This window comes from Trachypithecus francoisi, unplaced genomic scaffold (assembly GCF_009764315.1).
Source record: "Trachypithecus francoisi isolate TF-2019V2 unplaced genomic scaffold, Tfra_2.0 Lachesis_group12, whole genome shotgun sequence".
Taxonomy (NCBI): Eukaryota; Metazoa; Chordata; class Mammalia; order Primates; family Cercopithecidae; genus Trachypithecus; species Trachypithecus francoisi.
The window spans coordinates 99,130,840-99,153,516 of NW_022681457.1; the positions used below are offsets into that span (position 1 = coordinate 99,130,840).

The 22,677-nt window shown below is 51.0% G+C and overlaps 1 protein-coding gene across 3 annotated transcripts in view; it reads right to left on the reverse strand.

Annotated features, from left to right (window-relative positions):
- Nucleotides 1-11,392: 11,392 nt before the first annotated feature.
- Nucleotides 11,393-22,677, reverse strand: part of MAN1C1 (mannosidase alpha class 1C member 1) — a 178,871-nt gene continuing 167,586 nt past the window's right edge. Inside the window, exons 9-12 of one of the 3 annotated variants that reach the window (XM_033227730.1) lie at nt 21,163-21,382; nt 18,447-18,619; nt 16,861-16,976; nt 11,393-12,245 (exon numbers count right to left, since the gene is read on the reverse strand). In XM_033227730.1, coding sequence (XP_033083621.1) covers nt 12,140-12,245; nt 16,861-16,976; nt 18,447-18,619; nt 21,163-21,382 — 615 coding nt within the window. In that variant the 3' untranslated portion in view covers nt 11,393-12,139. The other 2 variants (XM_033227729.1, XM_033227731.1) reach the window with 2 other exon arrangements.

Here is a 22,677-nt window from a genome sequence, read left to right on the forward strand (position 1 = left end):
GTGATTTCCCCCAAACCCAACCTTAACATCTTGGCAGCCAATAATAGGACCAGCATTTGAGAACAAAGGATCACCTGGGGGAAACAGGCTTCTGGTGCCACTGTAGGCGTTGCTTAAGCATGCCTGGACCACGTGGCCCTCTCCACAAACTAAGTACCTGCTGTGTGCGAGGGACTGTTCGCAGCCCTGGGAACACAGTAGGATAGAAGACGGGCAAGGCACTTCCTCTCTGGGGGCTGAATATTCTATTCAGAGGAAGGAAATGACAGACACACAAGGTAATTTCAGAGAAAGGCAAATGTGAAGGAGTGAGACAGGGCATTGTGGCACAGTGCCAAGGCAGGCATGAGCAGCGTAGCTGGGAGGTGACATGTACACTGGTCCTGGAATGTGAAGAAGCAGCCAGCTATGAGAAGAATTGAGGAAGGCGCATCCCAGGCACAGAGAAGAGGGGAGAGCCAGTGCAAAGGCCTGGGGTGGAAACAAGCTTGGCATGTCCAGGAGACACAGAAGGCAGAGTGAGTCATGGGGAGAGAAAAGCTTGGTGACAGAGGCTGGTGCAGGACATCAGAATCTTGCAGGCCATGGCAACAAACTTCATTCAATTTATTGATTTATTGAGAGAGGGTCTCGCTTTGTCACCCAGGCTGCAGCACAGTGGCACGATCTCAGTTCACTGCAACCTTGAACTTCTGGGCTCAAGGCACCCTCCCACCCCAGCCTCTCCGGTAGCTGGGACCACAGGTGTGAGCCACAGCACTTGGCCAAACTTCATTCTAGATATGATGTGAAACCATTATAAGGTTTTTTTTTTTTTTTTTTTTTTTTTGAGACAGAGTCTCGCTCCATCACCCAGGCTGGAATGCAGTGGCACGATCTTGGCTCACTGCAACCTCCACCTTCTGGGATCAAGCAGTTCTCCTGCCTCAGCCTCCCAAGTAGCTGGGATTACAGGTGTGTGCCACCACACCCAGCTAATTTTTTGTATTTTTAGTAGAGACAGGGTTTCACCGTGTTAGCCAGGATGGTCTCGATCTCTTGACCTTGCGATCCACCCACCTTGGCCTCCCAAAGTGCTGGGATTACAGGCGTGAGCCACCGTGCCTAGCCCCATTATAAGGTTTTAAGCAGGGTGGTGACAATGTGTGACTTAGTTTTTTGTTTGTTTGTTTGTTTTTGAGATAGAGTCTTGCTCTTGTTACTCAGGGTGCAGTGCAGTGGCGTGATCTCGGCTCACTGCAACCTCCGCCTCCCGGATTCAAGCAGTTCTCCTGCCTCAGCCTCCAGAGTAGCTGGGATTATAGGTGTGCATCACCACGCCTGGCTACATTTTGTATTTTTAGTAGAGACAGAGTTTCACCATATTGGCCAAGCTGGTCTCAAACTCCTGACCTCAAGTGATCCGCCTACCTCGGCCTCCCAAAGTGCTGGGATTACAGGAGTGAGCCACCACACCCGGCTGGTGACTTGTTTTTTAAAAGCCCTTTCTGATAGCCCAGATGCAGAAGCAACCCAAATTCCAGCAATGAATGGATAAGCAATGCGGTGTATCCATTTGATACGTATTAGTTGGCAATAATAAACCTTATAAACCTTAAGCTGAGTGGAAAAAGCCAAACACAAAGACCACGGCTTGTGTGATTCATTCAGTGAGATGTCCAGAATCCACAGATCCAGAGAGACAGAAACTAGATTAGCAGTTGCCTGGGGTTACAGTGGGAGACGGGGAGGAGGAGGCTGGGGAGTGACTGCTAATGGGTACAGGGTTTCTTCTGGGGTGCTAAAATGTTCTAAAATTAGATCATAATGATGCTTGCACAACTCTGTGCATATACTAAAAAAACATGAATTGTCCATCTTTGAAGTGGGTGGATTTTATGCCATGTAAATGATATCCCAGTAAAGCCGCTTGGTTTTGATGTTTGTTTAAAGACCTTTCTGGTTGCTGGGTAGAGAATAGAGTTAGGGGATGGACAGAGGAAGGAGGGAGACAGGAGGCTAATGCAGTCCCCCAGGCATAAGATGGCAGGGCTTGGGCAGGCGTGGATAAGATGTATGAGTGTAGTGGAGCCACAGACGGGATTTGCAGATGGGTCAGACGTGGGCGGTGAGAGGAAAGACCAGCATCAGCCGTGGGTGGAGCTTGGGTAGCTGGTAGCACCATTCTGAGATGAGGCTGGAGGAGCCCTGACTTGGGAGAACCCTCGGTCCAGTCTGCCAGGTTAAGGAGCCTGAGAGCTGGGCGGGCGCAGTGGCTCACACCTGTAATCCCAGCACTTTGGGATGCTGGGGTGGGCGGATTATGAGGTCAAGAGATCAAGACCATCCTGGCTAACACAGTGAAACCCCGTCTCTACTAAAAATACAAAAAATTAGCTGGGGTGGTGGCACGTGCCTGTAGTCCCAGCTACTCGGGAGGCTGAGGCAGGAGAATCACTTGAACCCGGAAGGCTGAGGTTGCAGCGAGCCAGGATCACGTCACTGCACTCCAGCCTGGGTGATAGAGGCAGACTCTGTCTCAAAAAAAAAAAACAAACAAAAAAAGATGCCTGAGAGCCACCCTCACGGAGGTGTCAAGGAGGCAGTTGTGTGTGTGTGAGTGTGGGGCTATGAACTGTAGGGAAGGGGGCATGGATTATAAATCTGGGAGTTGCCAGTCTAAACATGACATTTAAAGCCACAAGGTTCAATGAAATCATTGAAGAGAGAGAAGAGAAGAAGCCTTTGGCCTATGTGGCCGCAGATGCCACCGTGTCTTGGAATGTTGAATGGCTTTGGCTGGATTTACAGGCATGGGCTGTGGCTGTGATTAGCCAGAAACTAGATTAATGTTAGAGGTCATGACAGCCTTGGCTTGGCTCTCGTGCTGTCCAGGCTGGGAGAGAGATGTGTTCCCCGGGGTCAGTAAATGCCCCAGGGACTCTGCCAGACGGACAGCTTTACTGTCAGCATCACGAGTGCAGAAGCTCTGGTTACCCAGCCTGGCTGCCCACTAGTCACCTGGGGCCTTTGAAGGAGACCAATGTTTAGGGCCAACCCCCAGTTCGTTGGGGGAAGGAGGGACATTTTTACCAGCTCTCCAGTGATGTTGATGCACAGCCAAGATGGAGAAAATATATAGACGGCAAAGTTCCACACACAAGCCACAAAAAAGAGTTTGACATTTGGGGCCTTTCCAACGGTGAGTGTCAGGCACAGGCAGATGGTGCCGGGTGATCTGCCCTGAATTCTGCTCCGCTTGTCTTGTGTGTTTTGAACTGGGTCCAGGGCCAAGGAGGGAACAGCGTTAGGGGGGTCAGCCACCCTGTTCTGCTCAGGACTGACACTGATGCAGCACCGAGGATGCATCGGTCCTATAAGCAGGAAAACCCAAACTGGGATGAGCTAGTCACCCAAACAAGGGAGAGGCATATCTCAGCTTGCATCTGAGAGGCTTTATTTCATCATCTCTGATCTTGGTTGTGCACTTCAGAGGTTTTTTACCACAAATGGGTAGAAGAGGGCTTCATAATGATCAGACAAAAAAGTGTGAGCGTCCTTATTAGGAGCTAAGCGGTTATAAGTTGTATTGTATAAATTAAGACAGAAAATGCAGAGGATTTTTTTTTTTTTTTTGAGACAAGGTTTCACTGTTACCCAGGCTGGAGTACAGTGGTGCAACTTCAGCTCACTGCAATCTCTGCCTCCCAGGCTCAAGTGAACCTCCTACCTCTGCCTCCTGGGCTCAAGAGAGCCTCCCACCTCAGCGTCCCGAGTAGCTGGGATTACAGGCGCCTGCTACCACACCCAGCTAATTTTTGTATGTTTAGTAGAGACAGGGTTTCACCATGTTCACCAGGCTTGTCTCGAACTCCTGACCTCAGGTGATCCGCCCACCTCGGACTCCCAAAGTGCTGGGATTATGGTTGTGAGCCACTATGCCCAGCCTATTTTATTTTATTTGAGACAGGGTCTTACTTTGTTGCCCAGGCTGGGCTTGCTATGGCACAATCACAGCTCACTGCAGCCTTGGACTCCTGGCCTCAAGCGAACTGCCTTGAAACACTGGTTGAAAACACTGGAGCCTTGGAAAATTACAGCATGATGAAGGCAGACATGCTGACTGGGCTGGAGGAAAGGAGTGATTTCTCAGGAGACAGGTGGGACATGTAGACACAGAGATGAAAGGGAAGAGGAGGCAGATAGTTCCTGACTGCTCCGAAGATAGGCTAAGGGGATCGGGAGATATTAGGGATCCAAATGGCTCCATGACCCCTGGGAGGACCCTGAGAGCTATGGTTGGTGGCACCAGTCAAGGCTTGGGGCGGTCCTTTGGTGATCAGGTGAGCTGTGGACAGGGAAGGTGTCCAGACCACATGGTGATCATAGGTGGGAAACGTGGAGTCAGGACCCTTCAGGAAGCACACGGAGAATGACACAGCAGAAAGGGACCCAGCCAGGCAGACTTAGGTAGAACCTGGGCAGGTGCAGAGCACTGGATGTCCTGCTTGGAGTTACCCACGGAGGAGTGGTGAAGGTGGACAATGTTATGTTTCAGCAATATGTGCGTTTGAGAGACCCAGAACTCCCTGACTTCGTACCTACCACAAATCCTGAAGGTTTCAAAGAAGAATGAAAAGAAGGCCCCAGGCGCCACAAGCAGCCTCCGTTGCGCATGTGCGAGAGAAGGAGCAGGGCCATCTTGGGAAGCAGCTTCCATTTTTCAAAAGCGCAGCTGGGCCCGCTTGAAAGGAGTGGTGGAAACAGAGGGGGCAGCAGCCTGGAGGCTTGATCCGCGGCTACAGGGAAGAAGGGTCAGAGGAAAGGTTTCTGGTGCCCTTGAAGTCTCCCAGGCTCCTCAAAACCCGGACTACAAAAGCAGAGGAGAGGCCATGCACACGGGGCAGGGGGCACTCGGGCCTCGCAGCACTCCTGGGGCACAGGCTTCAGAAGCTTCCGCTTAGGAATCTGAAAATGTTTTCCACTGAGACAGATGTAAGAGGAAAAAGAATTCCTAGGTCTCTCCACTCAGAAGTCAGAGGAAACTTTCAGAAATGTAAAGTGGGTCATCTCATGCGCTGCTTTAAACTCTTCCTAGCTGCTTGCTGCTCTCAGATTAAAATTAAACTCTGTCTTAGTCCATTTTATGTTGCTATAACAGAAAACCACAGACTGGATAATTTATAAAGAAAAGGAATGTATTTCTAGAGGCTGGGAAATCCAAGGTTGGGGGCCTGCATCTGGCAAGGGCCTTCGTGCTGAGTCTGCTTGTGGCCAAAGGCAGAAGGGCAGGAGAGTGCCAGAGAGCGAGCAAGCAAGCAAGGGCTGAATCGGCTTTCAGAACAACCCACTTTCCTGAAAATAACATTAATGCATTCACAAGGGCAGAGCCCTCACCGTCAAATTACCTCTTAACAAGCCAGGTTCCACTTCTTAATACCATCCAAAGGCAATCGCATTTCGACATGAGTTTTGGAGGGGACATTCAAAGCATAAGAAATATTTACCTGCCCACCAGGCACTGAGGGATGGAGCCTCTTCTGCCGACTTCCTTTGACCCCCAGATCAGCACCCTCCCACTTGCTCACTGCCTTTCTGTGCCTCAGATGCAACACTTCCTACCTCTGAGCCTCTGCATTTGCTGTTCCCTCTGCCTGGAATGCTTTTTGCACAGACGGTCACAAATGCCAGCTCCCCAGGGGCCATCCCTGACCTCTCCATCTCCAGTGATCTCCATGTGAACTCGATTCCTGGAGAAGGTGGTCCATGCAGGTCCTAAGACCTGGGAAAGCCACAGTTGAAATTCTGTAACTTGTATAAGACGATGGAATTATGCCTAAAGGTCTCTCTCTCTTTGAGAAGTGGCCCAGGGGGTATGGCGGAGGCCCACATCTTCTCCTTTCTGTGCTCTGTTTACACTCTGTCCTTGCTCTGGTCCCTGGATGGGGAGGACATGGTGGGTCTGGATTATCTGGGTTCTGGGAGCATGATTTTGCTAGGATAACTGCCAGAGGAAAAGGAGTGTGCTGGTATTTTCTAACCTCGGGCAGCTGCTGGGAGTCTCATCTCTATTGAGTCAGACTTTGGAAGAGCAGATGCTCCGGAAATTTGGGCTAGGGTTAATTCAACAGTGGAGGAGGTGAAAGTACCACACCAGCGACGGAGGAAATGACCCAGGAGGTGGCTGGGGCTGCAGGGCCTGACCCTGGAGGGGTCCTGCCATCTAAGGAGCCCTCCTGGTCAAGATTGAGCAGAATAAAAATTGAGGATGGAAGAATTTGGATGTTTCTTTGGATTTCAGTTTTCATAGAGAGGATTTCACTGTGAAGTTAAAACATTTTTTTTGGGTGGAAAATTACATGATTAGAGGGTGTTCCTGTTGGTCGAAGATGGGACAGTTTTCTTTTTCTTACCTGGATCATTGCAGAATTATCTGCTGACCCACCAGGGGACAGAGAGGCTGTAGTAAGTAAGGAGGGTAACAGGCTCAGGGAGGGGTTTGCTGTGGGGAACAGGGGACCTGGGAGATGACCCACACTGCAGCTGTATCATAATCACCTAGAGGGCTTGCCAAAGACACTGACTGCTGGGCTGCCCCAGAGCTGCTGATTCAGCTCCTTGGGGCCTGAGAGTCTGCATTCCCAACAAGCTCCCAGGTGCTGCTGGGGCTGGCTGCAGGCTCCACACTCTGAGAACCGCTGATGGAATTATTGCCTGGTTCTGGATCATTTTGTGGGTGAAAGCAGAGCTTCCCACCCCAGGGCTCCAGGGAACTCCCAAGGGAGTAACAAGTGCCCAGCTGATGAGGGGCCTCCAAAGAGTCAGGACCATCTGGATATGCAGCCGGTGCCACCGAGAGACAGCCACCCCCAACCCCTGATGACTGCAAGCTTGGTCAGGAAATCCACAGGCTTAGAGGAAAGTCAAAGTGTGAATGTGTGTATGTGTGTGTGCAAATATGTGTGTGTGGATGTGCTTATATGTATGTGTGAACGTGTGTATGAATGTGCATATGTGTGAATGTGTGTGTGAACATATGTATGTGAATGTACGTGTGTGCATATGAACGTGAATATATATGTAGGTGTGAATGTATAAAAGTGCGTGTGTGTGTGAATGTGTTTATGTGAATGTGTATGAAAGTGCATGTATGTGAACGTGTGTGTGTATGCATTGGTATGAATGCATGTGTATGAATGTGCATGTGTGTTTATGTGAACGTGCACGTGTGTGAATGTGTACGTGTTTGAACTCATGTGAATGTGTGTATATGTGAATATATGTGTGTTTGAATATGCATGTGAGTGTATGTTAACGTGTGTGGGTGTGTGTGTGAATATGTGTTTGAATGTGTATGTGTGAATGTGTATGTGTGAATGTGTATTTGTGTAAATGTGCACGTGTAAGTGTAAATGTTTATGTGAATGCACATGTGTGTTAATGTGTTTAAGTGAACATATGAGTGTGTGGGTATGTATGTGTGAATAGGTGTATGAATGTGCATGTGTGTGTATATGTTTATGTGAATGTGTGCATGTGTGTTTATGTGAACGTGTGTATGAATGCATGTGTGTGTGCATGTTTGAACGTGTGTATGAATGCATGTGTGTGCATGTTTGTGTGAACGTGTATGAATGCATGTGTGTGCATGTTTGTGAACGTGTGTATGTGTATAAATGTGCATGTTTTGCATGTTTATGTGAACGTGTGTATGAATGTGTGTGTGTGCGTGTTTATGTGAACGTGTATGAATGTGTGTGCGCATGTAAGTGAACGTGTGTGTATGAATGTGTGTGTGCATGTAAGTGAACATGTGGGGTATGCATGTTTGCATGAATGTGCATGTGTAAGTGAACGTGTGTATGGTTATGCATGTATGTATGAATGTGTGAGCGTGTGTGTGCATGTGTGTATGTGAGTGTGGGTATGTGTGTGACCCCTTTTCCTCTACACTGCTGCTCAGTCCCTAGCCTGGGGACTTCTCCACTGGATAAATGGGCTTGGCCCATTTCCACACACTCTGTAGGATGGTGTGGGACTTGTGATTGGAAAACTAGGCAATTCCTGACAATCTCATTGCAATCACCAGTGGAAGGGGGGGTCACTGCACTGAGAAAAGGCCACTTGACTAGCCATCTTGTACCCCATCTTTCTGGGACCTTCCTGTTAATGGAAAGAACTCTCCTCCCTTCCCACCTTGCTTTCTGGAATCTACAGTCGGTCCATGGACCAGACCAGGATGACCCACAGAACCCCTGCAGTGAAACCGCTCATCGTTTTTCCTGCCTGGTTCAGTGGGTCCACTCTCAGCCAGCTGCAGCTGGGAGGGAGGCCGGGTGCATGGTTAATCCCCAAGTCTTCAGCACAGACCTTTATTTTCGTCTATAACATGCTGAGGACACAAAGGTGAGAAGACAAGAGTCCTGTGACCGGGGAGCGGTCAGTCTATGGTGGAGAGGCTCATGCATATCTGGATCTGCCCTAGGTGTGTAGGAGCCCAGGTCAAAGGAGTTTCTATGCCTATGTCAAAGGAGGGGCAGGGAGGAGTCAGGGAAGGCTTCCTGGAGGAGGTGACATTGAGGGCAGCCAGGTGGACTGGAGAGGAGTTTAGTAGGCATACCTTGGGGGTGGAGTCCAGGCAGGAAGCAGCATGCAAGGAGACATGGAGGTGTGTGAGAAAATGGGGAGTTTCCAGCTTGGTTTCTAAAGGAAAGAATCTCTGGGATATTTGCATGTTTTTCTGGGCTGAGTTTTACCATTTCTCAGAGCACCAAAGGCTTCTGGGAAAAACACCTTAGTTATCATTGTTTTCACTTAGACCAGGGGGCCATAAAATTTACTGTCCAAGTTGGGGCACTTTTAAGAGCAAAGGGGGTACTCTTATGATGTTGGAACAACAGGTTAAAATCTGTCATAAGCAAATGTCATGAGTGGGATGGTCACCCTCGCCTTGGGGGTCATACACAAGGGTGGGGTGGAGGAAGGGTATGGGGAACAGTAGGGAGTGCAGAGTGGGCCTCTGTGGAGGCTGCCCAGAGGCCGGGAACAGCTGTTTGACCTGGGCAAGCCTGTTAGGGCCTCAGTTCCCTCCTCTATAAATGGGGGTGCCATCTTTTCCTGCCCACCTCCCTTCCAAAGTTTTGTAGACAGGATTTATCAGGTACTCCAAGAAGAGGAAAAACTAACTGGACCTCAAACATTCCTGGGCACGCTCTCGGCATCTTCCTCACCCCTGGGCCCCTGCCTGAGCATCCCCCACCACCAGACAGGTCCCTGGAAGACCTTGAACAGTCAACAAATCTTCATCCCGGTTTCCCGATTTCTGTAGATTCAGGGCTAATGGCAAAATGCTTGCTCAATGGGAAAAGCAGAAAACGTTCAGATTTATTGCTTTGAGATTTTGGTCTGTCTCCTGGGCCTGGTTGATACAGTTTCCTCCAAGTTTCAGAGCATTTTGTTTAAAAAGAAGAATTTTTTGACAGCAGTGTTTTGCCTCAAATTTACACAAGGTTTTATAGTTTACAGAGGTTCACATCATAACAATCACTACTAGGATGCATTGAGTTCTTACAGGGGGTGGGGAGGCTCGATTAACCCTTGAAACCACTTTCCTTTTCCATGGATGGAGAAGCAGAGGCTCAGAGGAGCTTAACTAAGGGGCTTGCCCAAGGTCATACAGCCCTGGAAAAGGGCAGGGCAGAGCTGAACACAGGTCCACCAGTTTCAAAGGCTGTGCTTGTATGAAACCGACATGGGTTGTCCTCTTCTGTTGTGCCCCTGTGCCTCTCTTGCCTTCAGCCCACCCACTGCATTCCCTGCTGCAGACCGTAAGAAAACACAAAACCAAACCTAACCCAGAGGCTTGTGCAGAAAACAGAGGCTGGAATGAGTATAAAAATAACCAGGTATGTTCAAGGGAATCCTTGAGTCCCTAAACAATGTGTTTTCTGCTAAGATGATTTATGTAGTGGTGCAGGTGATGGAGGTCTTCGCGGCATCAGCAGCGTAGTTGCTTTCTGAGTTCTAATTCTGCACTGTCCAAAACAGCAGCCAGCAGCAATGCACAACTCTTTACATTCAATTAAAATGAAATGAAATTAGCCAGGCGCGGTGGCTCACACCTGTAATCCCAGCACTTTGGGAGCCTGAGGTGGGTGGACCACGAGGTCAGGAGATCGAGACCATCCTGGCCAACAAGGTGAAACTAAAAATACAAAAATTAGCTGGGTGTAGGCTGGGCGCGGTGGCTCACACTTGTAATCCCAGCACTTTGGGAGGCCGAGACGGGTGGATCACGAGGTCAGGAGTTCAAGACCAGCCTGGCCAAGATGCTGAAACCCTGTCTCTACTAAAAATACAAAAATTAGCCTGGCGTGGTGGCACACGCCTGTAATCCCAGCTACTTGGGCAGGAGAATCACTTGAACCCGGGTGCCAGAGGTTGCAGTGAGCCGAGATCAAGCCACTGCACTCCAGCCTGGGCAACAGAGCAAGACTGTTTCAAAAAAAAAAAAAAAATTTAGCTGGGTGTGGTGGTGCATGCCTATAGTCCCAGCTACTCGGGAGGCTGAGGCAGGAGAATCGGTTGAACCCAGGAGGCAGAAGTTGCAGTAAGCCGAGATTGCACCACTGCACTCCAGCCTGGCGACAGAGCGAGACTCTGCTCAATAAAAAAAAAAAAAAAAGGAAATGAAATTAAAAGTTTAGTTCCTCCATTGCACTCACCACATTTTAAGTATTCCAGATCCACATGGGGTGACCCTACTGGACGCCACTGTTTTAAGCCACCAGCAGCCTGCTCCTGTCTTATCCTGGCTGTCCTGAAGAAAGGAGAGCTGTTGACACAGGCAGTAGGCACACCTGTTTTAAGGTAGGTTGCTCTGCAGTCAAAGTATCTATAGATGCCATCCCAACACCTGAGCCCCTCTACGCCACTCTGGAGCAGTTACAGCTCCAGGAATGCAAAGAAAAGGCAGAAATCAAGGCAGTGGCCACCAACTGGGGTCTTGCTACTCAAAGTGTGGTCCAAGGACTGGCAGCATCAGCATCTCCCGGGAGCTTGTTAAAGAAAAGCAGAATCTGGCTGGGTACAGTGGCTCACGCCTGCCATCCTAGCACTTTGGGAGGCTAAGGCGGAAGGATTGCTTGAGCCCAGGAGTCTGAGACCAACTTGAGAAACATAGCAAGACAAAAAAATTAGCTGGATGTGGCGGCACACACCTGTAGTTTCAGCTATTCGGGAGGCTAGGTGGAAGGACTGCTCGAGCCCCAGAGATGGAGGTTGCAGTGAGCTGTGATGGCCCCACTGCACTCCAGTCTGGGTGACAGAATAAGACCCTGTCTCAGGAAAAAAAAAAAAAAAGGCAGAATCTCAGGCTCCATGCTAGAGCCACTGAACATGAACCTGGATCTTAATAAGCTCCCAGGTGATTCCTGTGCATTTTCAAGTTTGAGAAGCTCTGACTTAACAGACAGGCTGAGCAGGAACAAAATAGTGCTCCAAATATAGGAAACCAAACTGATATTTTCAGATACGAAAAATAGAATCAGCACCCCCTCCTCCAGTAGGGTGTAATTAAGCATGAGTCACAGAGGGCCGAGCATCTCTGTGCCACATGACCAATGACCATACTTACAAGGACAGGCCCCCAGGGGAAACGCTGGGGGAAGCCGGCCCATTCATCTCTGGCACTTTCTTAAACCACAGTGGGGTCACCTCCTCAAAGCCGAGGGAATGGAACTGAGAATCACATCTTGGATGCTGCCTTTAAACCAGATTTTCCATTTTTGCTTTTCTTCCCAATGCCTTTGGCCGGTCGGACCAAATGGCCAGTCATTTAAAGGGAGGCACCTAGAAAAGGACTGTGCCCCCCACTTCCCCCTTCCCGGGGCCGTGTGGCTCTGCAGACCTCAGTGCCAGGAGCTGGGTGTTGATGAAGCTTTCTGGGAAGGAGCCGACATCACGCCCTTCTATGAGGGAAGCAGGTGCAAATGGTACTTCCATCCTCAGCGAGGGCACAGACAAGGCTTAAAATGAGCCTGGCAGCTGCGCACTGACCCCCAGCTGGGGAAGGAGAGGGCTGCTTCAGGGAGAGGTTTGGGTGTTCAGATTCTGTGGCTTGTGAAGCTCTCTCCTACCTTCAGTGAGGATGAGTCATCCCTTAATTCCTCTTTCCTCTCGGCCTATCTTGAGTCGTACTTATTTTTATCCATGGAATGGAGTTAAATTGCCAAAAGGATGATATTTCTCCACCTGCAACGGCCCTCCTGGAGGATACATTTTAAAATATTCACTTTTACAATTTCCTCCCAGCAATACAGCAGAGGACAGGAGAGGAGAGGGAGACAGCCACATGGGCCTGGCAGGGGAGCCTGGGGCTTAGGGAACTGCAAAGTGGCTTTGAGACAGAGACATTCTAGAAGTTATTCTGAGCACATAATTGGACAAAAGTGAAAAGGAGGATGGTTAAGTATGCTCTTCATAACTCTCTGTATAATACTGAAGAAATCAAAGCAAACTGTAAACAGTCCTGCTGTTTTTGCCTTTGCAGCCTGCAGGTCCCTTATTTTGGTGATGAATCTCATGTTTTCCTCTAGGGAACAGCCCATCACCCATTGCACAGGGTAATCTCAGGGGGTCTGCCAAGTCAAGATGCCTGGCCCTGCCCTTGGCTAGGGGCGGGCATGTGACCCAGGCCAGGCCACATGGAAAGGAGCCACAGTAGGATCTGGAAACATTTGGATTCAGCCCTCCTGATGGCGGTGCCTAGAGAGGCTTCCCTGGTTCTTGAAGCGTCCCTGCCCAAGTCCTTTCTAACCCTTATTGAGGTTTGGCTGCTTACTCCTTCCTAAGATTCCATAAGCCACCCCATGACATTTCAGTAAATCCCTTTCTGTGCTTAAGTTGACAGAATTGGTTTCTGTGATTTGTAACTAAAATCCCAGATGGACACAAACCCAAATGCCTGGCAACAGGGGCTTAGATCAGCAAAGTAGGCTACAGTACACAATGGAATACTCCACAAGCATGTACAGCGATGAGATAAACGTGTATTTGTTGACATGGAAAGAGGTTCACAATATATAGTTAAGTGCAAAAGCAGATTATAAGAAAACAGTGTGCATAGTAGGATACCACGTTAGCAAAATATATATTCTATATATTCATAGAAAAAGGCCTAGAAGAAAATATAACAGTATTCACCCCAGAGAGTGGGATGGCCAATGTGTCTTCTTTCTGCTTCTATTTTCTAATCGTTCTACAATGTTTGTGTAGTCAGTTATCCTGGTTTGCTTTTTTTTTTTTTTTTGAGACGGAGTCTTGCTTTGTTGCCCAGGCTGGAGTGCAGTGGCTGGATCTCAGCTCACTGCAAGCTCCGCCTCCCGGGTTTACGCCATTCTCCTGCCTCAGCCTCCCGAGTAGCTGGGACTACAGGCGCCCACCACGTCGCCCGGCTAGTTTTTTGTATTTTTAGTAGATACGGGGTTTCACCGTGTTAGCCAGGATGGTCTTGATCTCCTGACCTCGTGATCCGCCCTTCTCGGCCTCCCAAAGTGCTGGGATTACAGGCTTGAGCCACCGCGCCCGGCCTGCTTTTTTTTTTTTTAAGTGAGCACAGGTGGGTCATGGGAGTCACGCTCTCATGCTGCCTGTCAAGAGCATGGTGACTTGCCACAGGGGCTACTCCCCAGCGGCTCTGCTTAAGGAGATTCTGGGAATGTCCTGAGTCTCCAGAACCAGGAACAAGCACTTCCTGTGCCCAGGGTACCAGCAGCTTCCCACTTCTCACAGCAACCTTGTGGGGTTGAGGTTTTCTGTCTGCTTGATGGAAGAGAGCCCAGAGAGAGGAGGTACCTGCCTAAGTTCACATAGCAGGGATTTAAAGCCAGGTCGCCTGGCTCAGAGCCCCAGGCAGGAGCTACTAAAGCTTATGAATAGAGTAAGCAGCTGAGCCCAGGGAAGGGCTCAAAATTCTCCCGTGACTTCCATTGTGTTGATAAGCTGCAAATGTGCCAGGAAAGGGCTGGGTGTGGTGGCTCATGCCTGTAATCCCAGCACTTTGGGAGGCTGAGGTGGGTGGATCACCTGAGCTCAGGGGTTCAAGACCAGCCTGGGCAACATGGCAAAACCTCGTCTCTACTAAAAATACAAAAAATTAGCCGGGTGTGGTGACACATACCTGTAATCCCTGCTACTGGGGAAGCTGAGGCAGGAGAATTGCTTGAACCCAGGAGGTGGAGGTGGCAGTGAGCCAAGATTGCACCACTGCACTCCAGCCTAGGCAACAGAATGAGACTCTGGGTCTCAAAACAAAAACAAACAAACAAACAAAAAAAGTGTCAGGGGAGGAAGCGCTGTCACTTCAGTGTTAGGACCTGAACTCTGCTCTGCACAACAGCCACAGTGTTTCAGGGCCCCTCCCAGGGAGGGCATCGGAGAGGGTGGGAAAGGGGGCTGGGTTATGGGAGGTTTGTTCTTCTGCCAGATAGTGTTTCTGCTGTTCCTTTGTATCTTCTGGGCCTTGGCTTGAAGGTCACCTGCCCGGAGAGGCCCTGCCTGGCCCTGTAGGGCGGGTCCCCAGCTGTCCATCTGTCTCCTTTGTGGCATTTCCTATGACCTGCAGTCACTTCACTTGCTTGTCAGTTTCCCTTACCATCGCCGTCTCCCCTCTTGACCCCTAGACTGCAGGGCTTATGACTGTCTCACTCCCAGCGGTGTCCCTGGCCTCTAGCCCGGTGTCTGGACCGTTGCAGGCACTCACTAAGCATCTGCTGAATGATGGAACAGACACTCAACTGGGGTGGCCAGGAGACAGCAGGGGCGAGACTCTCCTCTGCCTTTTTTGGGCTGTGTGACCTCAGGCAAGTTGCTGCTCCTCCCTGGGTCTCTTCCCAATCTCAACCTGAGTGTAAATAAACAACTGCATCTGAAGGGCTGGCCCCACACTTCTTGAATATATCAGGACTGATTTCAGGGGAGGTAATAGAAGTTGGAATCATTTACTACATTATACCTTAAATCAACTGCTGGCTGATTATTCTTTCTGATGGTAACATTGCAATGGTTTTTCTAGGAGTCACTGATGTGCAATAAGCCCAATCATATTTCTTATTCAATAAACTCTTTTATTCTAGTTCACAGATTTTTCCATTACAATAATAATGAAAAGAGCACTAGTGATTTGTAACACTGAGGCCCAATCAAAGGGAAACCCCTCCTCAAATTATAAGGTAAATGACACATAGTCAAATGCAGGGTCAGTGTTGGGCAAAAAGCATTTAAATATAGATAACAGGGTCAAGATTTTGTATGTGTGCAAACACTGGGTTTTGTTTATCAGGATGACATCATTTTAGAAAGCGCATAATTCTGAAAATTGTATGTATAATTGTGATAAAACTAAACCATAGAGAAAACACAAAATCAAGCAAAAACAAAAATCGAGAAACCAAAAGGAAGCAAATCAAATACATGGGGCAGATTGCAAACCTCCGGTCCTTTGGCCCTGGAATGGCAAGTGAGAGGGCTTCATAGAAATTCTCTGTAGAAAGGAATGTGTGGGCCAGTGTGGCCATGGCCCTGGCCTTACATTGCTGCGTCTCCAAGTCTTGTCTCCTCACAGAGGAAAAGAAGTTGCTTGTCTGACACATCTGCTGGGGGTCTGCCCGAGATGGGGCCTTTGTTCCCAGTCCCTTTGAAAACAGTCCCAAATCCTGAAAAGGCAAGGCATCCCTGCAGTGGCCCCAGGGCGGCGGCGCGGGATGAGGTCAGTGTCTGCCCCAGGCCCGGCCAGAGCTGTCTGAGTGGTTCACTGGGAGCGGGTGGGCCTCGGTGTTGAACACCCAGTCTTCCAGGGAGAGCAAGTCATCTTCAGAGAACAGAAGATAGAGATACCTGTGCCCCAGGCAGGGCAGGGAAGCAAGACACAGTCTGTCAGTGGCCTGGGGAAGAAGGGTGGGCCGGGGAACAAGTCTCAGGGCCTTTGTGATGGGCCTGTGACCAAGGTCAGGAAGCCTGAAACCTCAAAACTGTGGGCGGCAGGGTGGGGGTGCTCGTCCTGGGGAAGGAGGCTGTGAAAAGCAGAGAAAAGCCTTGAGCTTTGAGGTCAGAAGGACTTAGTTTACCCTGACTCTGCCATCAGCCGGCTTCACCTGCCCGGCCCTGTATGTGAGCCCTTATGGCCCAGATCTCCTGTGCAGGGTGCCTGAGGGCTGCTCCAGTCCAGTCGGCTCTCATGTGCCCCACTGCTGCCCGCAGAGACTCTACATTCAGAGTACACATTAGGGCACTAAGACAAACAGGGGGTTGTGACTCTAGAACTCCAGCTTCCAGGTTGTGGGTTTTTTCCCCACTGGAAGGAACTGATCATTCTGACCCACCCTAAAGGGTTAAAGCACAAGGGGCTTGCTTTGGGGAACAGCGAGGAAGGGGGGTGGCCAACTTCCACGGCAAGAAATTGAGGGGGGCACAGCACCCACACTGCAGAGGCCACAGGAGGGAAAGTTAATGCCAGCAACCAGCACTGACATCATCCTCGTTAATCCTATCCCATTTTACACTCGAGTTCCCAGAATGGAAGCAAGCCGCAGAGATAGGTGGGAAACTGAAGGAATGTGCGCAGATAGGTGGGAAACTGAAGGAATCTGCGGTATCACACGGGGCATCCCTAGGGAACTTGGATTCTAGCCTAGTCTCACTCTCCAAGAAAACGGCCTGGCCCAAGGCTCACCCCGGGGGTGCAGCCCTCTGGATCCCAAGCCCTTCACCCCTCTTGGGCTCCTGTCCTGTGACTACAGAACATGACTGTGGAAGGGAGGGACTGCAGACCCCCGCCCCCAACCGCCCACCTGTCCATCCCTAGGAAAAGCCCACGCTGCTCACTTTAGTGTCTCCGCAAGAAAGAAGCTCTGCTGCTTGTTGTCGTGGCTGGGGGTGCTACTGTACACGTCTTGGATCCCGGAGAAACCGGCTTCTGTCCGACAGTATTTCTCCAAGGCCTGAGGAAGGGGAAGAGGAGGAGGAAAACAGCCTTAACACGGGACAGGAAAGGCCCCTCAAGACTTGTGCATGCCTGGCAGGCTGGAGCTAGAAAGCAGACAGCACCCCAACCCTTTGGTTGGGGACTCCTGGCATTTGTGGGAACAGAAGATCAAATTATTCTTTCAGGGTTTAGCCACCTGTCCCCAGGCTGGAGGGACCACACTCCCTCCACCCACACCTCTGAGAGCTCTGGCCCGACGGGCTGCCTGTCCTGAGCTCTTCACCTGGTTTGAACTTAGAGGAAGCTTCTCTTCGTGTTTCAGGGGACTAGGCCGGTCTCACAGATTCACCCACAGTGGTAAGCAGAGGTGAAGAGAGGCCACTGGTTGATGGCCATGGGCTGGGATCTGGGGATGGACTTGGCACCCCAGGGATTCTCAGGAGAGATGGCCCCTGGGCTGGAGGCAAGTGGGCCAAGCCATTCATCTTTCTATATAAATGCATTTTTTTTTTTTTTTTGAGACAAGATCTCATTTTGTCACCCAGGCTGGAGGGCAGTAGGGCGATCATAGCTCACTCTGCAGCTTCAACCTCTGGGGTTCGAACAATCCTCTTGCCTCAGCCCCTCAAGTAGCTGAGACTATAGGCGTGCATCACCATGCCTGGCTAATTTTTGTATTTTTTGGTATAGATGGGGTTTCGCCACGTTGCCTATAGGCTGATAAATACAATTTCTACCCACTGAGGGGTCTGTGGACTGGACAGAGGAGTACAAGATGCTTGAAGGCCAAGAGCAATGGTCCTGGGGAAGCAGGTGGACTTAACAGGGTCAGTGAACCTGAGCATGCCCCTGACCCCGTCTGAGTGCAATGCTCGGAGTGGGCATGGGGGTGGTTGGGGAGATAGGGGCAGAGAAGGCTCAGCATCCACCAGGGAACCTTCTGGAATCCCCACACCTGCCTTTGACACCTCCCCCAAGACAGCCATTAAATTTCCACCTAGGTGTGGGGCTGGGGGCTGAGGGCAGAGTAGGCCTCGAGGGCCAGTAGAGACTAGGGTGGGGGCTCCCTGGGGCTGGGCTGCCTGTGGAAAGAGGAGGGAGGCGGAGGCGAGCTGCCCAGCTTTGGGATCCAGAAAGCGTCTGTTGGGACAGTGGTGGCCGCGTGGTGCCCGCGTGGTGCTCTAGGCAGCTGCCTAGCCTCTGACCCTCTAAGTTTACTGAGGCCTGGTCCCAGGTCCCAAGGCCATGGGCACTCAGAACCCTCTTCACAAGTCTGCCCTGTCCTGTCTCAGGACAACTTTGCCCGGCTAGGAACTCTTGGCTCTGTAACCATCACCTTGACCCTTTGCACTCTGAACTGTGGCCAGAGGTCAATGTGGCTTGGACTTCCACTCCGTGCCCAAGCCAGGGCACCTAGCACCCAGCCTGTCTGTGAATTCTCAGGGGGCATCTGGCACCTGGCTGCCCATCCCTGGGGCCCACTCACCAGCACCACCTCCCAGCCCCACTCCCTGTAGATGGGGTTGTGGGTCTGTCGCCACAGGTACATGTAGCTCTCCACCACCTCTGGCCGGAGGATGTAGTAGCTCTCGCTCAGCTGGGTGGCCATGGCCTCTCTGCCGGAGTTAAACCAGAAGGCCTCGGGCCCGAGTTTGGTGTCTGGGGAAACAGCCAAGCAGAGGGCCCAGGTCAGTCCTCCCACCTCCTGCTTTTCGGGATCCAGGAGGGATGTCAGTTGCCTCGAGCCCGTGGCCAGGGTGATGCCAGGGGTGTGTGGGTGTGAGGCGCCCCTGCCTGGACTGCTGCGTAAGGCTGCACTGGGCACATGCCCAGCTTCCCTCTTGGCCTGGGCTGGACAAAACAAGACCCTCGGGGACTCGAAATGTGAGCAGCTTTGGTCCAAATGAACTACTCAGCAGTCTGGGTAGGTGAAGGTTTGGGCGGGGTTCCACAACTGTGTACTTGGAGGCAATACCTCTGCAAGAGGTTAGCCAGACCTCAGCCAAGAGGGTTTTGGGTTTCAACACATCTGGGGAACCGAGGGTTAAACAAAGTGAGTCTCCCATCTGCAGGATTTATCAGATCCTTTAATATGTTAATATGCAATGAGGCATCTCCACGGGACCCTTTCTCTTAGAAAACTGCTTTTAACACCTCCCAGAACTTCTAGAGTTTGGGAACAGCTGAGGTGGAGATGGAGGGAAGATTGCCCAGGAATGCACCTACTTCCACAAAGGGAGCTGAGGAAGGAAAGCCGGAGGAAGCCTGGGTTCTGTTATTGTCACTGTTTTGTTTTGGGGCAATGTGCTGTCATTCTTGTTGTATGGCCATAATTGTAACCACCTCTGCAGTCACCGCTTATGATTTCAAAGGCTGTGCTGGGTGCTTTAATACACTATTTCAATTCTTAAAACATGGTTCTTTAGTAAGGTAATTGCTACTATCCCTCTCACGCAGGTGGAAACTGAGGATCAGAGAGGCTAAGTAATTTGCCCAAGGTAACACAGCGAGTTGTGGCTGAGCTGGGACTTGACCCTGGATGTGTCTGATGCCTCTCCTAGGGTGGTGCTCTTTCCCTCCTGGGTCTGACCCTCATAGGCCCAACATGTAGGGTATGAGGGCCAGATCCTTCAGCCTTTAATGCCTCTCCCTCCTGTCCAGGTCACCCGAGTCCCCAGCTCCATCCTAATTGAACCTCTTCCCTCCCACCAGGGTTCAAAACCCTGAGAGGCCCTGGGTTGCTTTGACTCTAGAGGCAGGGGCTACAGGTTTGCAGGACTTCCACTCTTCCACGGAGGGCTTCAGGGAAGAGGAATTAGCTAGACCCTAGCCTCTCAAATCTTTTCAAATGGCGTAGCAGCTCCTGGCCATCAGAAAACAGTCGTTTTGCCAAGTCGCTAGTGGGGTGAAGGCAGGAGCCACTGCTGCAGGCGTCCACGGGACAAGCCGAGGCTGGCTGGAACAATATGCTCTGTTAAGCGGCTGTCTTTTATGGTCTGAGCTGATTGTCTCAGACAAATAGCAAGCTTTTTATTATTCCTGAGATTTGTTATTTGTTTATGGCCCTGGCAGAGTGAGCTCTTTGAAGAGAATGGACGACCCGTTTTACAGACCCATTGCGAATCTCTGACTTCCTGGAAACAGCTCCAGGAGACCCCATTCAGCTGGGGCGGGTACAGACACATCACAGTGGACCGTCAGCAAGTGGCTGCAGTGCTGTTGGCAGAAGGCGGCTGCCAAAGTACTTTCTCATGGGACCCTGTGCCTCACTCTGAAACCTGTGTCATTATTCCCATCGAACAGATAAGAAAACAGAGGCTGCCCAGCTGGCAGTGGCAGAGCGGCACTCGAGCCTGGAATTTTTACTGCAAATCTTGGCTCATCCCCTCCAGCCAACACTGGGATTACCACTTGGAGCAGCGGGCGTCTCCTGGGACCACATGGGGGCTGGGGATTTTTCTGAGGAGTGCAGTTTGCACACGGGGTGGAACCAGGCAACAGAAGGCCTGGGTTCCAGCCCAGGATCAATTCCTTATGTGTAGTATGACTTTGGCTAAGTCACTTCCCCCTCTGGGCTGACTCTGCTTCTCTGTGTAAAATGAGGAGCCAGGCTCAGGCTCTCAAATGCGACCTCTGACTCTAGCATCTGACAATTCACTGGTGAGTGGTGGGTGGGGAGGACCCAGCTCTCAGGCTTTCCGGTGGTCACGGGTCAAAGAGGGCGACTAAACAGGTGGGAGCAGGAGGCGGTGAGACCCCCTCTAAGGAGGGTGCTGGGGGAAAGGCAGAAGCACATTCAAAGGCATGGGACTCAGGGTGGGACATGTGCTGGGCTCAGGAAGCTGCTGTTTCTGCCTCCAGAGCTGGAGGATCCTTTATTCCGTGCCCCTCTCAAGGGACCTTGGCCAAGTAATTTCTGAGCCTGTTTCCTCACCTGTGTGGTGAGGTTCAGTGATGATGTGTGTCAAGGGCGGAAGAGCATTGGGTACACGCAAAGCGCTTCCTGCGTCTGTACTAGTTTCCTTTTCATTCAGGGTACAGTCTCAGAGCCTGGACAGCACATCTCTCAAATTCTACCTAAGTTCCAATGGGAGGCTTCCCTAAGGCCATGTGCTCCCTTCACTCACTGCTGCTGGTCTTTCCAGTTCTTCCTGGTGTCTAGCCTCAGTCTCTCCTGCTGCCCCTTCCCCTTGCAGGGTTACCTGAGCGGGCGTATGACTCGTGGCACGTCTTGGTGATCTGGGCTGCGAGCTCTCGGTAGTGGACCCTCTTTTCTTCCTTGGCATCCTCGGCGCCAAGGGCGATCATGCCCCCGGAGAAACAGGCCAGGTGCCCCATCTTGTGGTCCAGAATCCCCCCTCGCCACTCGGCGATGTAGGTCAGCCCCCCGGGAGAGACATTCAGCAAGTAGGTCTCTATCGCCTGGGAGCAAGGTGGGGATTGGGCAGGGAGAAGGGGCGTGGGAGGGCACAGAGAAGGGGGGGAAAGGATGGAAAATGAACATTTTGGAGACAGTAGCAAGGGCAGCTCTGCCAAGCCCTCCATCCCAGGTAAAGGAGGCCCACTGATTTCTGCTGGTCAAGATGCCTGCCAGGGCACAGGAGGGGCTGCTATTCACTGGGAGGCTCAGACACACGGCAGCTCCCCAGGGCAAGTCTCTTAGTCTTTACAATCTTCCACGTTTTAAAAAACATTAAAAAATATTTTAAGGTGATCCTCCTCCTCCATTACGTCCTCTGTTTGATCTTAACCAGAAACCCAGCTGGCCTGTGCACAGGCTTCAGGGGTCCAGCCCTTAAAACTGTACCCAACACTTTTTAGTGGATGTGCATCTTTATGGGAAGAGTGTCCATCTATTCTTCTCAGTTTCTCAAAAAGAACCTGCAGAAAATTAAGAGCTGCTCTCTATGGTATTTTGTCACACGTTTCCTCATTTAATGCCTACAGCAAGCCAGGCACCTGGGCTGTGGCGCCCTACACAGACAAATGGGAGGGGCAGCTTGTCCCAGGCCATGCAGCCACACCAGCCTAGAAACAAGATCCCACATTGTCCAGAGCTCTGCTTCTTCCTCTACCCGATGGCCACGCCTTTTGGTGGGAAGGGAGGTGATGCTGTTGTAAAGACTCTGGGATGTCGGGGACATGAGGGGGTCACACTGCTGTCAGTCCCAGGAGCCCTGGGGACCCAGGGGAGGAAGGAAGCTGCTCACACAGCCTTGAGGCCAGACTCCATGGGCTGGTGGGGCCTGGCCCATGGCTGGGGTCCTCTGGGGCCCTTGCCAGGCCTCTGCCTCCATTCTCACCCCTCCAATCTACTCTCCAGGGGGTTTCTGTACTCTGCAATTAACACACCGGATCATATCATTTGCCTGCTTAGAACCTGCAGTGGTTTCCAAGTGCCCTTATGTGAAAAGACCAGAGAGGCCGCCAAGACTCCACGATCTGGACTCCGAGGGTGGACCTGATGCTATGGACATGGCTCTGGGGCACAGACTCGTCAGGTTCAAATCCCATCTCCACCAGTTCCATGCTGTGTGACACTGGGCAGGTTGTATGTTCTCTCTGTGCCTCAGTTTCCTAACGTGTAAACTGGGGATAAGAGCATTAACTGCCTCAAAGGGTTGTGAGAATTAAATGAGATACGCCTGCAGGGCTTGGCCTATTTCCCAGCACAGAGCGAGTCCCCAGTAATTACTGGCCCTATGATTCCTCTCCAG